This window comes from Ammospiza caudacuta, chromosome 1 (assembly GCF_027887145.1).
Source record: "Ammospiza caudacuta isolate bAmmCau1 chromosome 1, bAmmCau1.pri, whole genome shotgun sequence".
Lineage (NCBI taxonomy): Eukaryota > Metazoa > Chordata > Aves > Passeriformes > Passerellidae > Ammospiza > Ammospiza caudacuta.
This window is the reverse complement of record NC_080593.1, coordinates 37697135-37722827: the sequence shown is the minus strand read 5'-3', so window position 1 is coordinate 37722827 and position 25693 is coordinate 37697135. Positions and strand designations below refer to the sequence as shown.

Sequence of the window (25693 nt, the reverse complement as noted above, 5' to 3'; positions counted from 1 at the left end):
CAAAGAAAGATTAGAACTGCCCACACAAAAGTAGCATTTCAAGTTAATTCTCTAAACCCACAAAAAAAAGTCACTTTCATTAAAGCCTAAGACCAATGACGAGAAATAGAATACAAATAATGTAACTATTGTACAAACACTAAAAGGAGAACCAAGAGCAATCTCCTATAGCCCCCTATTTGGTCCTGAGCAGAACACAGAAACATCTGCAAAGTGCTTAAAAAATGCCATGTTTTCAAAACCAGTGCTTACATTTACAAAAACAAACCACAAAAAAAATCTCAAAACAAGCAAAGCCTCCAAGCCCCTACCAAAATAAGATTTTAAAATATGTAAATAAACAACAACAAAAAAACCCACCACACACCAACAAAACCCACATTTTGACTCTTTACCTGTTCAATGCTAGGTTTCTCAAATGGGGGACTTTCCAAAGATCCTTCTACTACAGGTTTTCCCATCTGCAAAATGCACTTCCTCAAAAGCTGTTACAAACACACAAATTTTTAAAAGTTAGTGTATTTTCATACAGAGAGTCAATGGAAGTCACAAGGGCACAACACACTGTGAGCAGTGTTGGAATTCTCCTGGCTATATATATATATCTGCTTGTTTAATCACCTGAATTTGTAATTACTAAACTTCACTGTTTAGTGAAGAAATCACCTTCTTTGAAATGTGTACAAAAGGCTCCTCTGAGGAAATGAAGGCAGCCAAGTTACCATTCATGTCTACTGACTCTTCCTGGTGTGTCAGGGAAGGAGGCTGCAATTTATACATGGGACTCAGGGTCAGTTCCTCAATCATCTGGATGGCTTTTTGGAGTAAGAATCAGTACATTGCCAGTACCAGAACATCCAGCCCACAGTTACTCAGTAGAGAATCATCCTAGAGAAAAACTGTCTCAGCAGATAAAGTCAATGCATGCCTGAATGGCAATGAAATTGGCTTATATGTGAGAAAGTGAAAAATCTGAGAAGATACTCCACAAGTTCAGCTTACTTTGAACAGGTAGAAATAAACTTGCTTGGTGTCTGCATCTTCTTCTTTGTGGACACAGGTGAACAGATATTCCACATCCAATACAATCCCCAGGAGCCTGTTCATTTCTTCTTCAGACACATTCTCCAGGTGAGAAACATGAGCAGCTAAACAGAATAAAAACCCAGACTTGTAAAAGGCTACTGAGAGGGCCCATAGCACAACTGTACCCCAGGAGATCTCCACCTAAGCCTTAACTGTAAAGGCATTGACCCTGTAATAACCCACTTAAACAGAACACATCTTATCAGAGGTACCTGAAACCTGTGTCACATCACAGCAGTTTGTAAAGGTTGACCAGGGGTGGCAACTTCCACAGCAGAGGAATGGCAGCTGCTTGGAATCACATCATCTGTTAACACTTGAGGCTGACTACACAAGTCCTGCTTGTATGAATATGTTGCACTATATAACTACATACATTTTTGTCCTAGAGCTATGCATTTGAGACAGGGTTTCTTGACTTAAGAAAATAAATCCAAAATTTCCATAAATTATGTAATCCAGATGTAAGCAGCACCTTATTTCAGGAAGAATGAAAAAAAATCCAGTTCCAAAAAATGCCTTTTTGTTTTAAACTGGGCATTATTGGCTAAGTCCCTTGCTTTCATATCATGTAAGATCAAACTGTACTTTGTGCACACTATATTAACAGAGATTTTGCAGACTGTACGTGCTCATTTGTTCATTTCCAAGTGACAAACTCCCTTTTATCATCTCCAAAGGTAAATACAGTTCCACATCTGTAATGTTCAAAAGCTTGAGGTTTCCCCTGTAAAATGGGACATTCATTTCGAGCTCGTTTGAAGAACTGGCCCTGGGAAGAAGGAAGGCAGTGTAAAACAAAAAGTCAACTCCCAGAAAGAAGATATTTGCATTACAAAAAGCAATGATTTTAGCTGACTCCAGGCCAATGTAGATGGTATGCTTATCCTTTCCTCTGAAAATACAAGAAAATATCCTTACAAAGAAACAGAAAAATACTTTTAGTTTCAGGTATATTAGCTTTTTATATTTTAATAAATTTTATCTATATTTACTTCTCAAGATAAACATATTTTTTCAATGGAAATCTGACTCTTTAGTTGGGGAGCTGGTGAGGAAAAATAACACGACTTGAAAACGATCGCATTTATTTGCCATGCAGCAAAGATGGTTTGTTTTGAGAAGTTTAGTGTGATACCAAAATGTTTAAATTCAATACTTTTATTTGGTTTCAAGTACAAAGTACACTGTAATGCAGAACCTTAAAAATATGACAGCAACTGTTTCCACTTAAATGAAAATTTATAATATAGTGTCTCAGGCACATGGCCATCATAAGCTTCCTTTGAGGATAAATATTCTGGGCAGAATAAAATCATTTAACTTCTGTCTTTAAGACAGGTATGAAGGGTTAATACCCCCAGAAGTCTGTCTTGATCATTTGCAAGTAATAAATATCCTTCTAGAGGAGCTTTGCATTAGAAACTGATAACATACCAAAGAAACCTTGCCTTCAACAAATGAATAAAACATCAGCATAAGAAGCTCTTTCTATGCAGTTTCCATAACAATACTGAACCTTGACTACTTAGTGGTGTTTAAACATTTTATTAAAATAGAGAATTATTACCTATGCCGTGAATCCAAACGTTAAGTGTATTACCAGCATGTGTTTGCCAAAGGGACACCAATGTTTATACACCAGGCCAACAAACTATCTTTATTCAGATGTTCACTGCCCATTCCCAAACTCTGTGGCTGTTAGTAAGTGGTTTATTAAAAATAAAGCTTTGGTACACCGACATCAAATACTGCATCACTCTTGACTAGAGTTACAAGTCCCAATTACAGGCACTGCCCAACTGGTACACCTTTTCTCAGTTGCTGCTCTGCCTGAAAAAAAAATTAAATATATCTCATGTATCGGTTGCTAGGGCATGCACAGAAAAGCAAGCAGAAAGAACCAGGCTCAGTGACAGGAAGACCTGCAACTTCAGCAAGCAAGCACTGGAGTGCACAAATTAGGAACAGTGAAAACACAGATTAACAAGGAATGTGTCCAGCCTATCTCAAAACACTGCAACCAAGAAATACCCAAATATGCTGTGTGAAGGTGCACAGCACGTGGAAACCCAGGGCAGTGGGAATATTTCTCTGTCTGCTCTGGGGTGCCATGATCCCCAGGGGAGCACTGACTTTGACCCTCATTCATGGAGAAAGTTTCCGAGACTTCAAGATAGACTGGAATCCACAAAAGTGTGAAATAGATTATAGAGAGTAGTGTAGGTGTATCACTTGGTGAGAAATTTAGGTTTTGGGATTTTTAGTATGTTCTGGATGGAAGCAAGATGGAAGGCACAGCGTGTCGTCCTAGGTTTCTTCTTCATGCTTCTTCTTCCTTCTTCTTCGTGGGTTTGGGTGGCATTTTGTTATTGGGCAGAAAAGTCTGTTTTTCAGGCTCTTTGGGATCAGTTATTGGGTTAAAAGGGAAAGTAATCTAGGCGTCAGTTTAGTCTTAAAAGACTTTGGAACAAGAGATTGTTGGCCATTTTGTGCCTTCTAATGAAAAGCTGCCAATCTCACAGTAGTGAGACTGTTTTACTGATAAGAAATAATAAACACTTGAGTCCAAACATGAACTACTGTCTCAAGTGCCTTCAATACAGACCCAGAGAAACCAACAACAGCAGGAACCAAAGACAGTGATAGGGAAAAAAAAAAGAGACTGAATGCATATAAGGTGTATTAGCACATTAATTATCTAGTTTTAAAAGTGATTCAAGACTAACAGCATTTATCAATTTAAAAATGCACCCTGCAAAACAGGAGAAATAATAAAATAGAAAAGAGTCTCTGACCATGCAACACCTGGTCTTGTGGCTGGTGGACAGTGACTACTCCCAGCATCTAATCCAGCCACAGTGCCAGAAAATATATCATCCAAATAAAAGAAATATTCATTAAAACAACCACATTGAGCCAAACTGTGAGGCTGAGCATCAAAAGGATGAATCTATTATGTTGTAGATAAGTAGACAATAATACACACAATCAAATAGATTTATGCACCAAAAGCTGCACTGGCTTGAAGATAAAACAACACCCCCAAAAAGAGACATCTCAAGCAAGATAGTATGTAGGATTACCTCTGGATGAAATAAATAAATTCAGAAAAGAAAAAAAAAAAAAGAGAAAAAAAAAAGAAAAAAAAAAGAAATCCTACATTTTTACATCATGTACAGCTTTAAGCAGCACATATCCACATTGCTACTTCAATGGCTTTCTGAGAAAGAAAAGCAGCACAGCTAATGTGAAACCCACACACCTTGTGGTAAATCTCGTTTTAAAGGTATTCAGCAGAATAGCTGAAAGTATTCTTTCACACTAACACACTAATTTAGAAGAGATGAAAAGGAAAATTATCTTGGAAAACACAGCTGAAAGACATATTTTTCCAGTAGTATGAGGAAGCACACAGCAACTCATTTGAGTTATTTTAAATGAAACATCTTCCTCATTAGCTGCAGTCAGAAGAAGTATTTTCTAAAAAAACTCCAATAAACAGTAAATAAAAGTACAGTTTCTTCATAGAGTACTTTTGCTGGTTTTACAGTTCTGGTTTTTCCTGGTTCCCTGGCTAAAGAATGATTTAATAATATTTAATACACCAAAACTAGGTCCAGCTTTTAGAAGAGCTGAGTTTTTTCTACAAAATACAAAGCATCCATAAATTCTGCTGAAAAGCAAAGAACTGACAGGCACATCTTGCAACTTAAAAAAAAAAAAAAAAGAAAGAAATAGGTCTTTCTTCAAAGGCCAGGATTGAAAGGGACAGGTAACATAAGCCACCCTAATTGCACAAACAGAAGCAGCACAGAGAAGCTCTGTGATGAAAAATTGAAACTAACTTGGCTAAAGTGACTGAATTTTCTGTGATACTATGCATTTGTTAATCTTCTCCTGAAAGCAAACCCAGAGATTTGGAATACCAGGAAAAAATCCTGCTGAAAAGCCTAGAAATAAATGACATGTAATGAGACCATAAAAAGAGGAGGGAAAAAACAGAAATAAATCCCATGCAAAAAAAAAAAAAAAAAGAAAGAAAAAAGAAAAAGTATTCAATTCAAAGTGCAATATCTTTTTCTAAAGTAAAATAATCAATTGTCTATTGTGAAAGTTTTAAATTTCTCTTTTTTTTTTTTCCATTTCATTGTCCTAAGTTTTGGGCAGCAACAAAAATTAAATATTAAGTGGTTCTTTCAAATTAGTTCTGAATTTTATTTTAGCTGAATTTTTATTCTGTGTTTGCTAAGAAGGATGTGGATCTATGACGGAGCAAGTTGAGAGGAGGGCAATGAAGGTGATCTGAGGGCTGGAGCACCTCTCCTATGAAGTCAGGCTGAGAGTGTGGGGTTGTTCAGACTGGAGAAGGCTCCAGGGAGATCTTAAGGGAGCCTTCCAGGACCCAGAGGTGGCCCCAAGAAAGCCAAAGGGGGTCTTTTCCAAGGACATGTAGTGACAGAACAAGGGGTGGTGGCTTTAGAGTGGTTCAGATTAGATTTCAGAAAAAGGTTTTTTTTTACTTTGAGGGTCGTGGAATACCAGAACAAGTAGCCCAGAGAGGTGATGGATGCCCCATCCCTGGAAACATCCAAGTTAGAGCTGGCTGGGGCTCAGAGCAATGTGATCTAACAGAAAGTATCCCTGCTGACTCTAGAGGGGCTGGACTACATGATCATTAAAAGGTCCCTCCCAACTCAAACTGTGATTCTGATATATGCAGAAACAGCCGTCAGCTTTTATTTTGGATAAGTATAAATTCTTAAAATAATAATACAGTGATTCAGCACTGTTTTTCAGGCTATGTGGGTAACAAATTGTTATTTATTCTAAGTCTGAAAAACAAAACCAAAAACCACAACAGCACTTAACAGTGGACTTTGAGCAGTTACTTCCAAGATTTGCAAGCTGTCTGCACAATAACTCAGACCAGGCTAAGATGTACAAACCTAGTTTTATTTTCTGTGACTCAGAAAAGACACAGCTCTTTTTGCAGGTAGGATTACCTATTTTAGTGATGCTCAAGAATATTTTATACTTTGTTCTAAAGTAAGGAAACATAATACAGCCTACAGGAAAGAGTCATTCACCTTGTAACAAAGGCAGATAGAGCTGTGTAAGGTTAAGGCATATGTAACACAAAGTATTAAAATTGTGGCAGGTAGCTTAATGGTGCTTTTGCACTTCAACAACTTTTGAAGGTTAGGAGTTGCAACTTAGCTGTATTTCTTTAAAACTAACTTTAGGATTATTTCCACATTAACCATATTTTTAAAATATCGAACATATTCCAATCGAAGCTATTGACATTTACGCTTAATTGTAACTCCCATTTCTAGGCCTTGACATGAAATGTTGGGGCTCAGGTGCCCGGAGCGCGGGAAGAGGAGGAGGAGGAGGAAGAAGAAGAAGAAGAAGAAGAAGAAGCAGCTCACCCAGCGCGTGGCTGCAGCTGCGGCAGGGCTCGGCCAGGCTCACCGCTGCCTGCTGCAGCTCGGCCCGCGGCGGCGTGGGAGGCGGGTTCGGGTTCTTCCAGCCATTGCATTTACAGGACTCCTCAGCCTGAAATCAAAGCAAAGGGATATCGATCAATGCCACAGAACACAGGAACTTGCTGGAACTGTGTTATTTCAAAAGCAATAATTTTTTTTTAAATTTTTTTTTTGGAGGGGGAGGATGAGAAGAGAGGACTGGGGGAGTTTTGCTGTTGTTTAATTAGCATTTTTATCTACCACATTACTTATTTCCTTCTTTTCTGGAAATTATCAGAAACAGAATAGTACCCCAAACAGAGCAATTAACACAGAATTCATAACCAACCCTGCCCAGCTCTTTTACAGACAGCCCTCACTCCACTGAAAAAAGTATTCAAATATTTACTAGTAAACTAACATTTGCAGATCCTGCTGTTAAAGATAGGTTAGAAACTGCTGTAAAATCACTGATAGATCATTAGCATGTTCTGTTAGTTTGGCTATTATATTGTAAAAGGGGTTAAAAGAGTACTTTTAAGACATAGGGCACTCAACGTACCATCATACACCGAACAAAAGTGCACCACCCCCAAGTGAAACGAGCCAGCCTGGACAGAACTGTAATGGGCCAATCAAGCACCTTAAACCTTCATGCAAATGAAGAATCCAAAAAGAAACCGATCCAAAGCGACATAAAACAGGATAAAAAGGGGCTTGTGACCCAGTGCCGCTCCACCTGGGACATCGGGGACATCGCTGCTCAAGACAGAACCCAGGCGCCGGCGCTGCAGCATCCTCAACGGGACCGCTCCTGCTTGGCCTGCGGGCCCCCTTGCTTTAGGCCTTTATTTTTCATATAATAAAAGCTGAAATTGCTTAGTACCAGGAGCTTGCTCTCATTTATATCACTGCCACCGAGACAGATTTAATTATTTAAACATAAACAGGTCACCCAACAGGCAGCATGTTTGTCACTGCCTCATCAGCTGCACTGGCACCAAGGAATCTCACACAGCTGAAACCAAGCCCATGTCAACCCAGGCAGGGCTAACTAATGCTGAAATAGCCAAGCAATAAATGCACTATTGGAGAAGGCTGTTTAAGGCAAGGAATGCTTGGCTACTGAAGCAACAGATGCCAAAGACAGTGACACTTCCACTGCAACCTGCTGCTTTCCCTAGGAAGTTTACTTACACTCACTGAGTGTGAAACAACCAGCAAGAGAATGCAGCTCAAAGGGAAGACCACGAAGGGAGAGGTTGTGACTTCGGTAATCGTGTCTCAAATCATTCAGAAGATCAAAGTACCAATTCCAGTTATTTAAAGAGCAGCTTCACAGGAGGGGATTTTCTTCTTGCACACCCAAAAGAACTTGGTTATTCTAACATCATTAGTACTCCTATTTGAAGATCTAATTGGAAAGAAAGCCTGCTTTTCTACTCTTCAGAGATATCTGTGCACCAGGTTGTAAAAAGATACTCATGAAACTGCACTGCCGAGACCTCAGTGAGGAAAGTATGCCAATTGCTGCATAATATTTATGGCTGAAACAATCTTAGTAGGAAAAATTGTGATGGTAATATATGCAGCACTAATGTATCATTTTTCAAAACTGATTCTGCATGCATTTAGTGTGACCTATTTCAGGAACCTATTTCATTTTCCTTTTAAGTTTCCAAATCTCATCCTACCTAAGGAAGAAGAACACAGGAGAAGCAGAAAGGATCACAGCTTGACAGCTCCTAGCACTGACAGCTTTGTAAATGGCTGATAAATTGTTCTTTTAAACTCGTTTCAATATTCAGTAACCTGAGAACCAAGAAAACTGCTGCCTGCAGTTTGCTGAGCACCACATGATGTTTTTACCATCTCTGAGGCTTAAGCATTTACCCAGCTGGGCTCCTGGCCCTGGGTGCCACGGCCTGTCCTGGGGCAGTCTGGCTGGCACCAAGGGCTGTGAGTTTTCTGCCGGCACCGGGGTGACTCAGAGATCCACCTGCAAGTGCCCAGCAAAACCATCTCTGCATTATTTCCCTTGAAAAAGGGACAGCCTGCATGGCCTGAACCTCCTGGCTCTCCAAACTCCCTGAGTGGGTGCACACCGCCTGCCAACCCGTGCATTTATAAAGTGAAATCAGCGAGGCTTCAGGATGAAATGAGGGGAAGATGAAAACAAATTTTTTTTTCTAAGTCTCATAAAACGCAATCTGAGAAGATTTATGGTGAAGTTTATGTTCTTTTCCTATCGTGTTTTCTGTGAGTAATGTGATTGGCAGAGAACTGAAGTGTAATTTTATGGCAGAAGCCGTCTCTTGCAGTTTCACAGGCATTGAGCCAGTTGTGTTTGCATCCAACCCTGCAGGCCCTCCAAGCTAAATGGACTTGAGGGATCAGAGATTGGGGGATACCTGTGAAGCACAAACTGCCCCACTGCAAGGACTCTGGACACCTGGGAGATGACACAAACCCCTAATTTTCAACTAGCTTCCAATGCAAAACCAATGCCAAATAAACTGTGCACATTTGTTTTGTGAGAAAGGCAATGTTCCCATGAAAGTTTTTGCATTTAACATAAGGCTACAGAAACTGTCAACAAAAAAAGTCTGAATATGAGATTATTGACAAAGAAAATGCAAGGAACAATTTTGAAGGAGTTGTCAAACAAAAAAAAAGATTGAATATTGTTTTAGGGAAGTAAGATTTGACCCTTCCCATGCAGCTGTCTGGACAAATGTTCAGCGCTGTAAATTACTGACATATCACCATGCTTATTATTTATTGCCTTAAATCATGCCACAATGAAGCATATCCAGAGCTCCCTCTTAAAAATAGGCACAAGCTTTTTGAGATTATTTTTTCCTCTGAGCGGAAGCAGTATGTCACAGAAGCTCACCAAACAATGTTTACTATCAAGCCAAAAAACCATAAACAGTGAGTAACTATGCAAACTTTAGTGCCACACCATAATTAACAGCAAAGATGCAAACAGATGCACGAATCGTGATAACAGCTCAGTTAAACTGACAAAAATAAATATCAACCCACCCACAGAAGAACAAAACCAGCATGCTCGATGACAAATTTTTTTCTGCTCTTGCTGGTATTTCCCCTACAGATCTTTTTGCAACAGCTGTTAATTGGTATTGTTCAAATTATTCTTGAGACCTTAACCAATCAACCACTAGGGTGGGGTTTTTTTGGTTAATCTCAATAAAATACCAGAATCAGCATTAATGTTCTGTTAACCAAGGCAAAACAGAACCTAAAAAGGTCCTCTTTAAAACTTAGCATTTATTGTAGATGTTGACAGTGCAAGTATTTTGCAGTGAATATGCAATGTGCATTCCTCAGTGGCTTAAATTGCTGAGTTGTTTTAAATGTTCCACAGCATTTTGCTCATTCAATCCTTTCTTTGACTATCTTCAGCTTTTTACTTTCTTCCTTTTTTTTTTTTTTTAATGTCACTCATCTGCTTTTCATTAGAAAATAAAGTATGACTTCACCTCTGCAAAAACTTAATGTAAGATCAAAACAGTTTTGAGGGAAGGAAGGAAAAGTATTTGCAGTAGCACATCCACTCCTTGAAGCCCTGGTTTCTGGGACATCTGCAGAGCTCTGATAAATCCCCTGTAGAACTTGTGCCCTAATGAGGCCTGAAAAATAATGACCATCCTCTTTGCATGATCATGAACACCACACCTTCATTGGTGGTTTTTAATTAAATTGGAGGAGTGCAATAAAACAAAACACAACAACTACATGCTATTGCCTTCCCCCCCCCCGCAAACAAACAAACAAAAGAAGCCAACCACAAAACAAGCAAAAAAAAATGCAGAAATTATGTACATTTTGCACTGCGTGACACAATTTCAATTTTCTTTTTAACTCCTTCCATGTTTGGTGGAGTGTTACAATGGGAGAAATCAAACTGTCCAGTAGCTCTGGGCAGTGAAAACTATATCTCTAGGAAAACTAAAGTGATCATTTCCCTTAGAATATTGAATAAGAATGCACTGATAGGAATAGACCATGAAAAAACACAGCACATTTTAACACAAACTGTCAGTACTGTATTAAAAAAGGAAGCACCTGAAAGTTACAATATTGTACATATCTCAGCCCCTTTTAGATGAATTTCAGCTCTGCAAATAAGAATAAATATGAAAGTTACAATAACCTATTGAGTAAAATATCCCTCCCCCTTTTGGATAGTGAATGCGCAAACTTCAAGCTAACTTAATTATAAGGAAAAAGACCCCAACAATTCCAAATCTGAGCTTCAAATAGCTGTTGTGCAGGATTTTTCTTTCCAGCTAAAAATCATACAGGTTACCCTGTTTGGTAATTGAGATGCAAAACAGGCTCAACAGATTATGCACAAACATTACAGATCTTCTCTATTTCCAGCAAGTATAATTGCTCTAGAAAACATCTTCCTCCCAACACAAAAGCTGAGTGAAATACCCTATAAGCTTTTTCGTGCTGGCAGCAAGCTCAAAATGATAACTTTATCAAAGAGTATCACATAAATTATAATAAACACACTGATGAATTTAAATAATATATTTTTCCTACTCATATGTCCAGTACCCAAGAAGCAGGCAGCTGGACACTACTCAAAAAGCCACTCATATGAATCAGGAAATTAGCTGACCCATTTAACTTAAACAATACAAAATAAGGAGTTTAATGGGCAGCTTAAAGGGCACATTCTTAATTTATTGATTGATCCAATTATTTTATTCCCTGTACTTTCCTTAAATCATTACAGAAGAGAAGTAGGCTACCATATAAAGCTTTTATTAATAATAAGCAACAAGTTCCTAGCTTGTAAAGTTAATGGTAATTTCCTATTTAAAGAAGATGCTTTAATTGGCCCTGTAAGACATTATAAAACAGATTCACTCCACAATGAGAGTGATAAGAAAGCTTTAGATGACTTCTTTGTCTCCTAAACACTTCTGCAGAAAACAACACATTTCAAGTTGAGCTTCAAGGAGCTGTACTCTCAGTATAAAAAACCCAGCAGTAATGTGGCCAAATTGGCCTCCTCTTAATCTGCCTTATAAAAATCAGGAAATAAAATATTTTCTTATGGAAAAGGTGGTACAAGTTTACCTTATGAACTTTTTTTTTTTTTTTTTTTTTTTTTTTATGTGTGGGAAAACTAGAGGCCATTCTAGAATGAGAAGTGGGAAGAAATGAAGAAATGCTTCCAGAAAGGATCAGCAGCTGGTCTGGAGCCTGGGGCTGGGATTGTACTTCCACATCTGCCCATTGCTCACCTGCTGCAGGGCCTTGGCCAAGTCATCTCACCATAGCCCTTCTCACTCTGTCTACTGTGCTTATCTAAAGCAAAAAGGTTTTCTTCAAGGAGGCATTATTCTTTGTGCACGTGCTTTAGACTACTGGGTTCTAATTATATCTGTAAACACCAAGGCATTACTGTAAGACATGTATAATGAAAACTAAACTAGTTTACAGAAAACTTGGTGTACTAAAATAGTTCATATTTCACCTTGTTTACAAAAAAAAAGCTCCCAGTGAGACAGGAGAGTTGTATTTTCACATATTGTAAACCAATAGGGGGGAAAAAATGCAGAGGAGGCTTCCTCCTACATCTTCATTAAATATATTTATGTGTGTAAGTCACACAGTGCTGCTTTTATATAAAATGCTGCAAGCTCACATGCCTAATGCTCAATTTCACAGTGGACAAAACCAAAACGATGTATGCAGCCATTCATACACAACAGACACAGCAAGTGCCAAATACAAAACCCCTCACAGCACACAGCACTACTGTGTACCTCCAAAAGTCATGAAAACTGTACCAACTCCTTTCATATATCTTGTTCAGAATGCCACCCTCCTCCTTCAGACTCAGGCTGTTAAGAAGGTTTTTTATAAGAAGAGCCTGTTCTGTGCCTTCCACCCAGACTTTTCTCACACAGGAGCAAGACAAGTGGAGCAGCCCAACAGCTACAACTCTCCTGGTCCAGTTCTTTTATCAGGAAAAAACCCAAACTCCACATTTGTATAGTCTCAGCTCCCTAAATTTCAGGCTCATTCTGCTCAGGATATGCGCACACCAAGTATGTGTTTACCAGCAGTCTTTATCCATGTTTCCCATGATGAAAAGGGGTGGGTTGTAGAAAGGGACCAGGAGATCCTTCCTGAGGACCAAGCACCCTGCTCCAGAGCAGCGCCTTTTACTCTTTGCTCAGCATTTCTGCTCTGAGTCTCACCCTCTGCACTGTCACTGACCTCTCCACCTGCTTGTGCTCTGACTTTATCCCTAGCAGACAGGTGCTCCCTGGCTGTTACTCCAAACATGCCTGAGGCTGAGCTCCTAATGAATTCTGCGTGCTGAATTTTGCAATGAAACTCCTGTGGGAGAAGGTGACTGGCGTTAAGGATGCTGTTACATATTTTAGCACTCCAACTTGCACAGCTCCATGTAGATTTACATAAGATCCATGTACAGTCACTAGTTGAATGAGAACAGATGTCCCCTTTGGAGATGGTGTGAGTGTTTGCCTCCTCTCACTCTTTTGCACTCACACACACAAATGCAAAATCAATGAAAGAGAAGTTGCAACCCAAAGTAAGAAAAAGTTTAAAGTTACATACTGCACTGCTACAGCTGGCAAACCAGCTTCTCCAGGCTACAGTTTCCAGCAATGTTACAAGCCCAAATGTGTCCTTCTGAAGCGCCTGCCAGGTGCTCAGGAGAAAAAATAAAACGTTCTTCCACCGTGCACCATCCTTCCCACCTTATCTCATAGAAGCTTGCAAGAAGCTTCCAGCCTGCTTACTTGTTTTTGCTATGAGTATGTAGATGCCACTGTAGAGAAGTCAAACAGCAATTTTAACCTGAACACAGTGCAGTGTTTAGTGCTGGAACTGTGCCTACATCCTGGCAGGAGGGAAGCCCCCTGACCATGGGTCCTGCTCCATTTATCAGTACCAAGACACACATCCAAGATTTGTCACAGACAAGGGCCAGCAAGGACACGCAGCAGAGCACTGACAACAGGAACTGTTCCTGCTCTGTACCCTGGCACCAGAGTCCTGCAAGAGGGAAAGAGGAGCTGCCAGCAGCCCAGAGTGTGCCCTCCTCCCCTCCAAATGGTGCTTACCACAAAGCACCTGCAAGAGAGAGGCTGGTGAGCCCCCAAAAAAGCAAAGAGTTTCAGAGGAGACAAGGCTTCTCTATAGCACAGCAACCTCTGAGGGGCAGAGCACTACAGGAGAAGGCTTTTACCCTCAAAAACATCTTCTGGAGGTGCATCAGAGGAAAACTTTAAAAAAAAGCACCAACCAAGGAAGAAAAAAACAATTTAAATACACACACACACACTTCTTTAACAGCCCACGAAAAATTTACCCACTTCACAACCAGCTTCATTTATTGGCAAGTGTTGGTAACATTAAAATATGGGGGTGCAAAGGGGAATTATCACTGGGAAAGCTTCAAGCCATATCGTTCTGCCCACAGTTAGTGCTGCAAAGTTCAAGTACAGCAGCTGCTCTTTAACCTTATTGGCACCGGTGTAATCTCACACTGTCCCGTGCATGCTGCAAAGCTGAAGTGTGGGTGCCTGCACATGTGGGAACAGCTAAGGCATTGCAATGTGTGGCTGCCGTAATTTGCCCTCCCATGGCAGCACTGCGCCATGCCCTCTGCCTACAGCTAAATCTCCTCGCACGCCAGCCAGCGTGGTGCAATGATGCCTCGTCTCGTTTGTCAGCTTGGCCTTTCACTTAACACCTGCCGAAGTAGGAGAACAGAGAAAATAAGATGCACTTTTTTCACAAACAGCTACTCTCAAAGCTGAAAGCGTTACTAGGGGATCTGACATCAGCACTGCCAATCTAAATATGTCAGCCCCGCTGTGCATCCACAAATTGCCTTGACAGCAGCAGCGCAGCCAGCGGCCCGTGCTCTGAGCACAGGCGACAATGCCCGCGGCCTGAGCTCTAGAGGCGGGAGCGACAGCTCTGACCCAGCTCCCTCCCTCTATAATAAACAGGCGAGTCCTGCTTATCCCACCAAGAAGAAAATCGCAGGTGGACAGAAAGTGCTTGTGATGGGAAACCAGGAGCAGCACTCCTGAACGCGAGCGCCGGCAGACACGGAGCAGAGAGCCCCGCTGGGGCAGGGTACAGGCGGACAGGGGACCCGCCGTGCGCTCGGGCACCACACACCGACCCGGCGCTACGTGACCGCCGGGGACACAACTTTCCCAAGCGCGGAGGCCGCGCTCCTTCGCCCCTCTGCCAGCGACAGTGGCAGCTCCCGCCCGGAGCAGCGGCTTCAGCGGTGACAACAGCTCCGCGCTGCGAGACCGCGGCCAGGGCGGGCTGGAGCAGCCCCTGCCCGGGGCCGGGACCTGCGGGCGGAGCAGAGAAGCGGCGCTCCCCTCCCGGGATGTTTACGCGGAGAGCGCTGCAGCAGCGCCGCTCACCCAGCGCTCACCGCCGGCACCGGGAGCCGCCCCGCCCGCCGCCGCCTCCCGCGGAGGGACGGCCGGAGCGACGGGCAGCGGGACGGGCAGCGGGAGGGACGGAGGCGGCGCTACCCGCGCGGTCCCGTATTCGGTGCGCACGGGTTTAATTTTTGCGGCCACCGGCCGGAAAGCTCCGGGGGGAGCAGGATCCACCGGCACCGCCGTAGCCACCACTTCCTCGGGTAGCGCCGGGCGGCAGCCGGGCCGCCCCCGCCCCCGGCAGGGCACGGCCCTTCCCCACCACCTCCTCCCTCCCCTCCCGTCAATCCCCACCCTCCGTGGGCGGGGGGGCTCCCGCGGCCGCCCGGCCGGGTACCTTGCAAGCGGAGTAGACGCCCAGCTTCTCCAGCTTCTTGGCCCGCGGCGCGGCGCGCAGCTGCGCCTTCTTCCCCGCGGTGCGCGCCGAGCCAGCCCCGCCGGGGTTCTCGGCGGCGCTGCGGACCGGCCCCCCGGCGGCCACCCCCGCGGCGGCCGGGGAGCCCTGCTGCGGCCCGCCGCCGCCCGCCGCCCCGGCCCCGCCGCCGCCGCCAGGCTCCGCCATGCCCGCGGCGCGGCGGCAGCCGCCCGTCCGTCCGGCCCGCCGGCGCGGCGCGGAGCGCCCGGCCCTGGACCCTCCCCTTCGCCGCTCCGCCGGCGGCGGCTGCTCCCGGGGGGGCGGGAGGAGGGACCCGCCGCTCCGCGGGCGGCTCCTGCCCCGCCGGCGGGGGTGGGGGCCGGCACCCGCCTCCCGCCGCTGCGCACCGCAAGGGCGCGCTCGCCTCCCGCCCGCCCTCCCTGCTCACTGCGCGGGGGCTGCGCGGGCGGGCGGCGCCCCCGCGGGAAGGGCGGCGGCACCCGCGGCGTGCGGAGCCGCTACCGAGCCATCCCGGCCCTCCCGGAGGCTGCGCGGAAAGTTGCCCTGAAAAGAGGCGGCATCGCTGGCGGTGTCGCACGGTCCCGAACCCCGGCGAGCCCGCGGTGCTGCCGCAGCCGCCGTGGCCCCTCGGAGCGCCGCTACTTTGTTTGGCTTAACCATTGCCTTCCCACACTGCGTCCTCTGCGGCCACCCTTGAAGGGTTCCGTCTTCTTCCCCAGATCATTTCTAATTGAATGTGAAAGTACGGGTCAGTTTCAAACACTGGCTAATTCAAAAACTCAGATCAGCTTCTCGTGTCACGGTTCTGGGGCTTGGTTTTTTGTTGTGTCCAGAAACAAGTGTTGAGAGCGGGTCAGTTTATACCTTAAAGGGATTACCCTTTAATTGAAAGTTAAATTAAGGAAATGGCCCTGCTCCAGAGAGCGAGCGCACTCCGTGCACAGCAGCAAGTGCACCGGCTGCGAGGCGGTTCTGCCCCGCTGCACGTATGTAAAACCGTGGTTGAGCCGTGAGAAACCACAAATGGCAATTCCGTACTACGGCACCCGGTTTGAAGGGTTGGCATTGAGGCTGGGCGTTTGCGTGGGATTTACGGTTCTTTGATGTGTGAAGCTAAACTATCAAAAAAGCAGAGTGAGTTTGGAGGGAAGTCCCAGCGCACAGAGAGGGCTTTGCAGGCACAGGGCCTTGGCAGCTTGCATGGGGAAAGCAAAAATAACTCTAGGTTTGTGCGAAGTAATACTTGGGGGGAAGGGTGGATGACAAAACCCTGCGGCGTCCTTCTTCCCTTCGCAGCTCCTGGGGATATTTTCAAGCGTGGTGTTACACAGCGAGTTGGCATATTCACGAAATTACAGGAATCCAGAATGGAATAAAATGAAGCATTTAATGAAGCAGGGAGATCTGTTGGTTTTCTCTATTTGCTTATTTATATTTTTATTTTGAGGTGAGGTTTTAAAACGGGCAGGGTGTTGATGGGGATGGGGTCAGCGCTGCCATCCGAGCCGGGGTACCCGGGCAGTGCGGGAGCAGCCGGGCGGGCTTCGGGCTTCCCGCAGCGGTGACAGCGACCCGTAAGATGGCTGCTGCCATCCCCGCCGCTTTAAGACGGACTGGTTAAGGTGGAGGAGCCGCTGCCCTTGGAGGCAGCAGCCTCAAGATTAATAGGAAATTAAACGTGATACGAAAATCCAGTTTCTCTGTAATTTAGGAGAGAATTGTCTTCGTCTTTTATTTTTAAATTTTTGTTGTAAGTGTCCGAATCACGTTTTAAAATAACAAATAGCCGGTGTATATTAGCGGCCCCTAAGAAGCTCTTTGCTTGCATTTTCTTTATGCCTGTTAGGTTTCTTCTTTGGGACTTGAAAATGAAACTGTTCTTGCTTAGTTTCGCTTTCAGCTTTCCCACGACTCCTCCTCGGCAGAGCAAATGTTACGAGCAAAGAGCACATCTGGAACAACAAGCTGGCTGCAATGGACCACTTAATATTCCCGCCTGAACATCGACTCCTAGTTATCCTGGGAGTTATGTACCTTTACATGCCCCTGTATGTTTTTCCTTTTTTGTTTTTTTTTCCCCCAAACACCAGGTTCTCCTTTAACCAGGTAATAGTGATATTAAACCAGCATTAAGTTTGCACACTTGCCTGTAATGAATTACAGTTTTGGTACTGAAAATACATTTACTGCTTTCGCACAGATGAATAACTCCACCGATGTGCATCGAGGCCACTCGGTGGGCATTTATGTCTGAAACTGCACAGGTGAATGCTCACAGGATCACAGCCTAGGTGAACAACATTATTCTTTAGGAACCTTAAAAGCCTCAAAACTTATTACTTCCATTAAAGTAAAATCAAAGATGAAAGTTGTCAGGAAGCAAATAATTTTACTGCAGTTCCTTATTGAATCCTCAAGAGAATGGCTGCCTTTTTTGCCATGTCTCTTTTTTTCCATTCTACCTTGATGCTCGCCAGATAACCAGAAATGTAAGTCTACCAGCTTGTGGCTACAGATACAGTTACTATAGTAACATTTATAAACACTAATTTCACCACACTTGCAGAACTGCTGCCTGCTAGAAGCTGCTTAGAAAGAAACCACTCTAACTGTGAATAGGTAAGTTTTCCCCTTTCTTTTTTTTAACATTAAGCCTGATCATTGCTCACATTCTAACTTTGTGCAAATATGTTGTTAAAAACAAAATGAAAAAAAGCTTTACTTTGTCTGAAACTCCTGTAGTGAAAAGAAAAATAATACATTTAAAATTTTAACAAGACTAAGGAGCGAAAAGACAAAAAACAAACCCCTTATGCTTTGAGATAGGAGTGGACTCATGTCATTGTTGCATATATCCAAGCTGGTTTCTTCTGTTGGCTGAATTCAGAAGTGCAGCACGTACTAATTTTCTAATTATAATGCATGCATAAATCTGAGCACCACGTAACCCCTCTGTTGCTTGGTTTTCGTCATTAAACATGAATATATTAAATTAGATTCAAACTCACAGTATTGTCTGAAAAACCCTCACCACAGTTTTCAGTTTGTGTCCTTTGGGGCATGTCAGTGGGTTTGCACAAGTGGAGCTGACTCTGAAACCCGAGTTGAGGAAGCCCAGGTGGGAGCAGATGATCCTGCCTGTGGTGCTCAGCTCACAAGCCCAGGTGCGTGGCCAGGTGACTTCAGGAATGCTACTCGTGGCCAGGTGACTTCAGGAATGCTACTCGTCTGCATCAAACTAGGGAAGCCAGGAGCCGGGTGAGACACAGGTGCCAGCTCATGTGGGTCTCAGGTCTCACTCAGGCTGCTGATAGCCCCGAGCAGATCCCTGCCCAGAGCCCATGCTCCCTGCAGGTCAGACATGCATTTCACATTTGTTGCTCCTGCCTGAATTCACCGTGAACACCTGACAGGCTTAAATGCAAGAGCCTGCGTGTTACTATTATTCCAAGGAGGCAAAGGAGGCAGCTGCATTCTTGAGTCACAAAAGAGGAAATCAAAATACAGTTCAGGGTGTGCCGGACTCCTGGTTATTACCAAGTTGTCATTTGGGGCTTTTGGGGCCTATCTTGCTCCCATAAATTAAAGAATGACTCAGTTAATAGCAGCCTAATGCTGAATGCTACTGCTCTGACAGGGACCACTCAGCCCACAGCTGAGCTCTGGGAGTCTACCCTTAACCCTCATCCCTGTCTGACAGCCCAGTCAGATCCAGCATGCCCAACCCAGCCTTGTCTCCCTCCTTTAGTTCAAGAGAGATTTTCTTCCAGTGCTCCCACCTGTTTTTACTCTTGCCATTCAATTCCATTAGGAAAAGAATTGCTCTTCCAGGGAACTGAGTATGAAATCCTATAGTGTCCTTTCATTAGTGCATTCCTTGTGGGTGAAGTGGCCTCCCTCCTGGCCAGCAGGCATTCAGGAGTGCTATCAATAATTTATGAATCACTGGAAGTATTAACAATAGTAAAGTTTTGCTCATTAGGCTGCCTCTAGCATCTCGTCAGCTTCCCATGGTGCTCACATGTGATTCCAACAGCACAGACCTTCCCATCAGGTTTTTGCTCTGGTAGGAAACCTCACACCCCAATTACCCAGTTTCTAAAGGAAAAAATGCAGAAAAATAAATGGATAAAATGTCATTTGCAACACCCATGGCTGCTCCAGTCACAGAAATTTCTTTTTAGTGATGGACCATTTAGCAGTTTTTATGTGCTTCTTACCCAGAGGATGCTCTTCTTGACTGCAGAGTTTTGATTTAATCCAAACCAAGTGAGAAAGCTAAAGGCTGGAGTCACTCCTGCCTTTGCACCATTTCAGCTGTGTGTGTGATGTCCAGAAGATGTTTGTTGAAGTTATTTAGCCATCAGCAGTCACTGCATAGGCTTACAGTGTATTATTTTGTGGTAGTAGAGCTCTGGATCTCTTCTCGCAAACATGGGATGTAACACTTATTTTTCCCTTACCTTCTCTTTGACTCCTCACAATTCTTTTGTTTATTCCTTTCTCTAATGCATTTTTATGTTCTCTCTTAATTCTTTAATTCATGGTGGAGATCCCTGCAAACCTCTGGGACTCCACTGGGTGCATTTTGACTGCTTGTGCCATGTAGGGCAGGTCATTTGGTGCTGGAAGCCTGAAATACCCCTGGGAGACTGGCCCAGGCACTGCTGGCAGGGATGGGACAGAAAGGGCCTCCTTTCTCCTTTCTCCAGGTGCCAGCCAGAACCCTTGGTACAACACTGACATTATTTCTGTAAGATGAAGTTTCAGTGGCCTAAGCACATCTACTTGTGCAAACTCAGTCATGAGCCTTCCACATATCTGTGTGGGGGACCACCTGGAAATCCTGGATTTTCCAGGAACTTGACAGGCAACCACAGGTATCACTGCCAACCCCTCAGCCAAGAAGCAGAAACTAGACAGGCTAAAAACTTCCATTTGGACTGACTGTAACAGTGCTGTGTACAGCTGACAAATGCAGAGGAACCCCAGGGGTACAGCACCAACCCCAGATGGGATCTGTGGGGTGAGGGAGGCAGGATGTCACTGGGACTGCAGAAGGCAAAGTTATGTTATCACCACCCATCTTCTACCTTCTGCCACAGCTTTCTTTGTGGGTCCCCAAACCCTCACATCCCTCACCTCCTGTGCCAAGGCTTGCAGGCTCACCATCCTCACTCGTTGTTTCACAGCCTCTCTGCCCCACACAGGCCCTTGGGGAATAGCAAACTGCTACTTCTGCCTCACTGAGACTGACCCATCTATGAGGAAGAGCTGCAAAATATCTGGAGTGTAGAAAGAGCTGGTTTGTCGTTGTTTCACTACTCCCATTTCCCATTTTGATGCTTCCTCTCAGCTGAGGAGCTGCAGCTCTGCACAAGTGGACAGTGTCACAGATTAGAACTCTTGCCCAAGAAGAGCTAATGATGGGGACTCTTATTTTATAGGGTGGCACAAAACCAGAGGGCCTGGAATCCCGGGATTCCAGTTTTGGACAACACTTTAGGAGATCAATAAGGAGACTAATTATCTTAATTTATTCCATAATTATTTTAATTATCAATCACTTCCTTCTTTCTTACCTATTATCAGGTTTACAGGTGGGAGTACAGGATTCCGAGTCCCGAATGCAGGCTCTGCCCTTGGCATTCTCCTGTGACTCACAAGTTTGCCTTTATCTCTTCCCACACCTATCATAACTAGACTTTCTTGAAGCTGCATCACTGCTTCTGGGGATGCAGTAAGTAGGCTATACATGCACACCCAAGTTGACTCACTTGGGAGAAGATGTCTTGCTCCTTCTGCACCATTCCCTCTGTGGATGGTTTTAGAGAATGACAGGATCAGTTCTGATAAAAAAAATAATGGAAGGTATAGGGCATGGCTCCTGGGTTAGCAAATGAGTTTGTTTTTTCAGGTGAAGACTTTTTCAGAGGCCTTATATGAGTTTAGGGAAGGCTTTGTACGGGTTTTCACAGAAGATATTTGGTCTTTGCTGCTTTGGCCAAAGATGACCACGTGGACCTGGGACATGCTAAGGCAGCACCCCCAGCAGAGGCTGGCTGCAGCTGTGAGCAGGGCATGAGCTGCACAGCGCAGCCACACTGCACCAGACCAGTGCCAATGCCTCACTGCCCACCCTGGGTGGCTCCTTGACACATGCTGGTGGCCTCAGGAACCCTGCAGCTCAGGGACAGTCCTGGCCATGCTGAGAGTCTCTGCCATGGTTGCTGCATGTGGGTGTGATGCATTCCAGTTTTCCAGCTGCTGCAGGAACTGTGCTGAAGGTGACATGCAATGAAGCCACATCCTGGTGTCACAGGCACATGGGAAGGAGACGACTGAGAGGGAAACGCTACCGGAGACATGAGCAATAAGTAAATAAGTACATCAGGGAAGCAGGAAAAGACAGGCAAGGAAGCTGGTGCTCATTCAGCAAGAATTTTTTTATATGTACTAGCTGATAATATTTTGATGAGAAACTCAGGGAGACCATGACCTCCATTTTACATCCCGCCATCCTTCTCCGCCTCATCCCATCACCCACAGGCAGGCATCTTTCCAGCACTGGTTTCAGCATCAACAACAGTCACCATCTTCTAAGACCACAAGTATGTAGCAAATAATAAAACCCCCAAACCTAAGAGAGGAAGGAGTTCAGGCCTGGAGATTGTGCAAGCTAAGTTCTGACTGTGTCAAAGGGAAGTGAGGAAGAAGCTCTCTCTGGGTGGAGATAGGAACAACATGTGTCAAAGGGAGATAACTGCATATGGGACTTGTCTGCTCAGATACAGCTCAGATCCTCCATCCTCCAAGCTCAGGAACATCTTCCATCTTTGGTAATTAAAAAAATGATGGTTGTAGTGCCAAACTGCAGCAACAGAAAATAATCTTGCCTTACCTTATTAACAGCAAGCAGCTGCGAGTGTCATAGCTAGAAAGGTTTTCCAGAAATATGAGATTTACTGAGACAATGGTATCATCTGCCATATGAACCTCATGCTCTGCATCCTGTCCCTTTTAGACAGGCCAGTGTATGGCAGACTAAGCACTGACCAGGAAGCTCTTTGTTATGACACACAGTAAATACAATTTTTTTGCCCTTGAAAACATGCATAATCTCAAGCTGCGGTTCACTCCCCATTCTTCTATATCTAATTTCTTTTTATCTGCTTCTATTTTCATCTCAGAACATTAAACTGTGTTGGGTTTTGGCTCCCTAAATAGGCACAGGGAAACTGCAGTGAGCTAGAAAGCTGAATTTTATCTTTCACTGTGATGCTGGCAGTGCCTTAGCTTGCTGTATTGTGCTGTCAGTATCTCATTGTTATCCTTTAACCTGACAGCAATAAAACCTCCCAGTCTGTTTTTGTTCCTGATGAGAGAAATACAAGGAGAGAAGGACATACAGACTAATCTTTTTATTTCAGTAGAGATCAGCAAAGCAAATGCTTATTTTTTTTTATATTTTTATAAGGTTTTTAGCTATTAACATCAGCAATTTATGCATAGCATAAAAAATTAACATCAGGGCTGCCCTTTTAATAATTATAAGTAAAGTTATTGCAACTAAAGAGTTATAGCCTATCCTGCTACATGAATTATTATGTATATTCTCCTGGTTATTTACACATTGTAATTAATGGGACTGTTTTGGTTCTTTGAAAATGTGATTTCTTAGCACTTACAGCCACTTATGGAGATACAACCCATGTAAAATGCATGGGTTTGTATCTCCATAAGTGATATAACATATAACATAAGTGAGTGTTAAGAATTCAGTTTGCTGAGATCAAACTAACATTTTGCTGAAAGTTATCAATTTCCTTTCTCTAATCCAAGGGGCTTTTGTATACACTAAACATAAAATGGGTTACTATTTAAAAGACTGACAAAAGATAGCTTACCTGGTGTTTTGTATACATTAGTCCAAATTTTTCTCAGGCTTGAATGAATCATTGTAACGAAAGCACTGAAAAGTCTTGTGACATCTCTGCCTCAAATTCAAATTATGCAGAATAAAGGAAAAGGGATCTGCACAAGCAGCTTTACCCACGCACCTCCTTACCTTTCCCTGCTGGAGAGGTGCAGCATCTTCATAGGAGTCTGATGTTCACCTCTTGTAGAGAGACAGACTTTCCTATAAACTGATCCTACAGCAGATTGAGAGCTGTAGCCTGCTGCAAGCCACCTCTGAAAGGATAAGCTATCTAAACTGTCATAAGGGGTTTTTAAGTGGCTCTGCTTAATATCAGCCTTTGCAGAAGATATGTTGTAATTGATCTAACTCAGCTGATCAGAGGCACTTGATTCATTAAGATGTATTAGGATTAATTTCAGCTGGAGGAGGTTAGGGCTTTGACTTTAACATTTTATCTAGCTGCCATGACAAAAAAGCGGCACACATTGAAACACAAACTGCAGAAATCCTTATAATACACACCAGTGATGGAGAGCAGTAGTGAGATCAAAAAAAAAAAAAAAAAAAACAAACCAAAAACTTCCTAGCTGAAATCCTGCAGGAGAAAGCAGGTGCAAAATAGTTTAGTCAGGTGTGGCTGTATGGAATGCAAAGAGAGAGTCCCAGTAAAGGAATGATGTTGAAGTAGAATGAAATTCCCAAGGGCTGCTCTTGTAATGCGGCTGTGGGGTACTACTGCAGCTGAACTACCTTCCTTTGCCCTGGTGATGAATTATCAGCAATTGACAAAGATTAACTGAAACAGAAATCTCATAACAGAGAATACAACAGCACATGCATTTTTTTCTGATTTTTCTCATCCATAAATGCTAGATACTCAAAAAAACCCATAATGAATTTGAATATAAACACTGTGTTTTCATACTTAGTAGATACATGAAGCATAGGCTGGCAAGCTTAGCTGCTCACATGGTGTCAGGATTTTGTGTTATGGTGTCTGTGCATGTACGTCACGTGCTGGTTTAGGGGGAGAGGATGTTATGCAAGCAGCAGTTCATACTGAAATTTTCCAAGCCTGAAGCAGAAATCACTTGGGAAAAAATTCTAGGTAAAATGGCTCAGTTGTTCCTGAGAATAGGATTTGGAAAATATGTTGTTTTGAATGTATTAAGCTAAAAGGGTTTTTTTCTAGAGAAGCTCCAAGACGGTCAGGTTTTAAACTACCACTTGGCAATTTGGCTGAAATGGCATCAGCAGTGCTTCTTTTCATTCTTGTCAATTTGCCCAAACCAGAGCAAGTTACAATATTTAGAAAGCAGCACCAGTTTGCCCATGCCAGGTAGAGCCATGCCAATGTGCAGGTAGTGAATTCAGACAGGTCCCTCTGTGCCACCAGGGCTCTGTCAGGAAACACCTTGCTCAGAGGCTCTGCAGCACCAGGTGCCAGGCCTGGAACAGCACTGGGGGTGCACAGTGACGTGAGACACACTGAGCTGATGGGGGAGACTGGAGCAAGGAGCTGCAGTGGAAGAACTGGAGGTGCAGGGGCAGGGGGAAGCCACAAGCTCTGCCTGGAGGACAGGCAGAGAAGCTGGTGCTGATTGGAGTCAGGTCCTTGCAGTACCCGAAATTCTACACCGCTAAATCCTCTGAGACACATAGGCAGAAGGTTCATTACTTACTTGAATTCCTTGTGGATAATCCCACTCCCACACCATTTTGTGATCTTGCCAATATCAACAATCCTGGTACTTCTAACAAAGTAAATGAATCTTTAATAAAAGCATTCCTGATTTGCTAAGATAAAAATTCCACATGGCAGAGAGACATGGAAGACAGGTTTATTGTGCTGGACAACCATGAAAGTAGATCAGATACATGCTTTCTGGAGATTCATGATGGTTGTCACGGTGTGACAGCTACAGAAACAATTGTAGCAAAGCTTCCACTTCTATTTCTTGAACAGCTTTCTCACATAGATTCCTCCCACAAAAATAAAACTGACAAAGAGCAAATTCTAGAATTTTTTGCCAGACTAATCAAGGCAGATTACAGGAAAAAAAGAGAAGAACCAAGCAATGAGGAGACCAAGACCAGTCTATTGTGAAAGTGTATGCTAAGTCCTTTTGGAGAATGCAGATTTTTACAGCTGTGAAGGAATGAGGTTTCCAAAGTTCACTGGAGTGGTGGTTCAGCGGGAAAAAGAATTCCTAGAGAAGAGATGGATGGCACTGGGGAAGAAGAAAGAAAACATCCTGAAAACAACACACACAGCCCATTAGCCAGGACAGCCAAAGGTGTTGCTGGGCTACTGCATATTGCTATTACAGGTAAGTATATTCCA

General features: G+C 43.7%; 2 protein-coding genes across 2 annotated transcripts in view; one reads left to right on the top strand and one right to left on the bottom strand.

The window, feature by feature from the left end:
* Positions 1-15614, bottom strand: part of KAT2B (lysine acetyltransferase 2B) — a 40450-nt gene extending 24836 nt beyond the window's left edge. Inside the window, exons 1-4 of the mRNA XM_058820453.1 lie at positions 15390-15614; positions 6522-6648; positions 1003-1148; positions 396-485 (exon numbers count right to left, since the gene is read on the bottom strand). Coding sequence (XP_058676436.1) covers positions 396-485; positions 1003-1148; positions 6522-6648; positions 15390-15614 — 588 coding nt within the window. The remainder of the gene's footprint in view (positions 1-395; positions 486-1002; positions 1149-6521; positions 6649-15389) is intronic.
* A 719-nt stretch (positions 15615-16333) lies between these two features.
* Positions 16334-25693, top strand: part of PP2D1 (protein phosphatase 2C like domain containing 1) — a 29454-nt gene continuing 20094 nt past the window's right edge. Inside the window, 5 exon segments of the mRNA XM_058800312.1 lie at positions 16334-16414; positions 16897-17002; positions 24843-25445; positions 25448-25484; positions 25486-25679. Of these exon segments, the coding sequence (XP_058656295.1) occupies positions 16334-16414; positions 16897-17002; positions 24843-25445; positions 25448-25484; positions 25486-25679 (1021 nt within the window).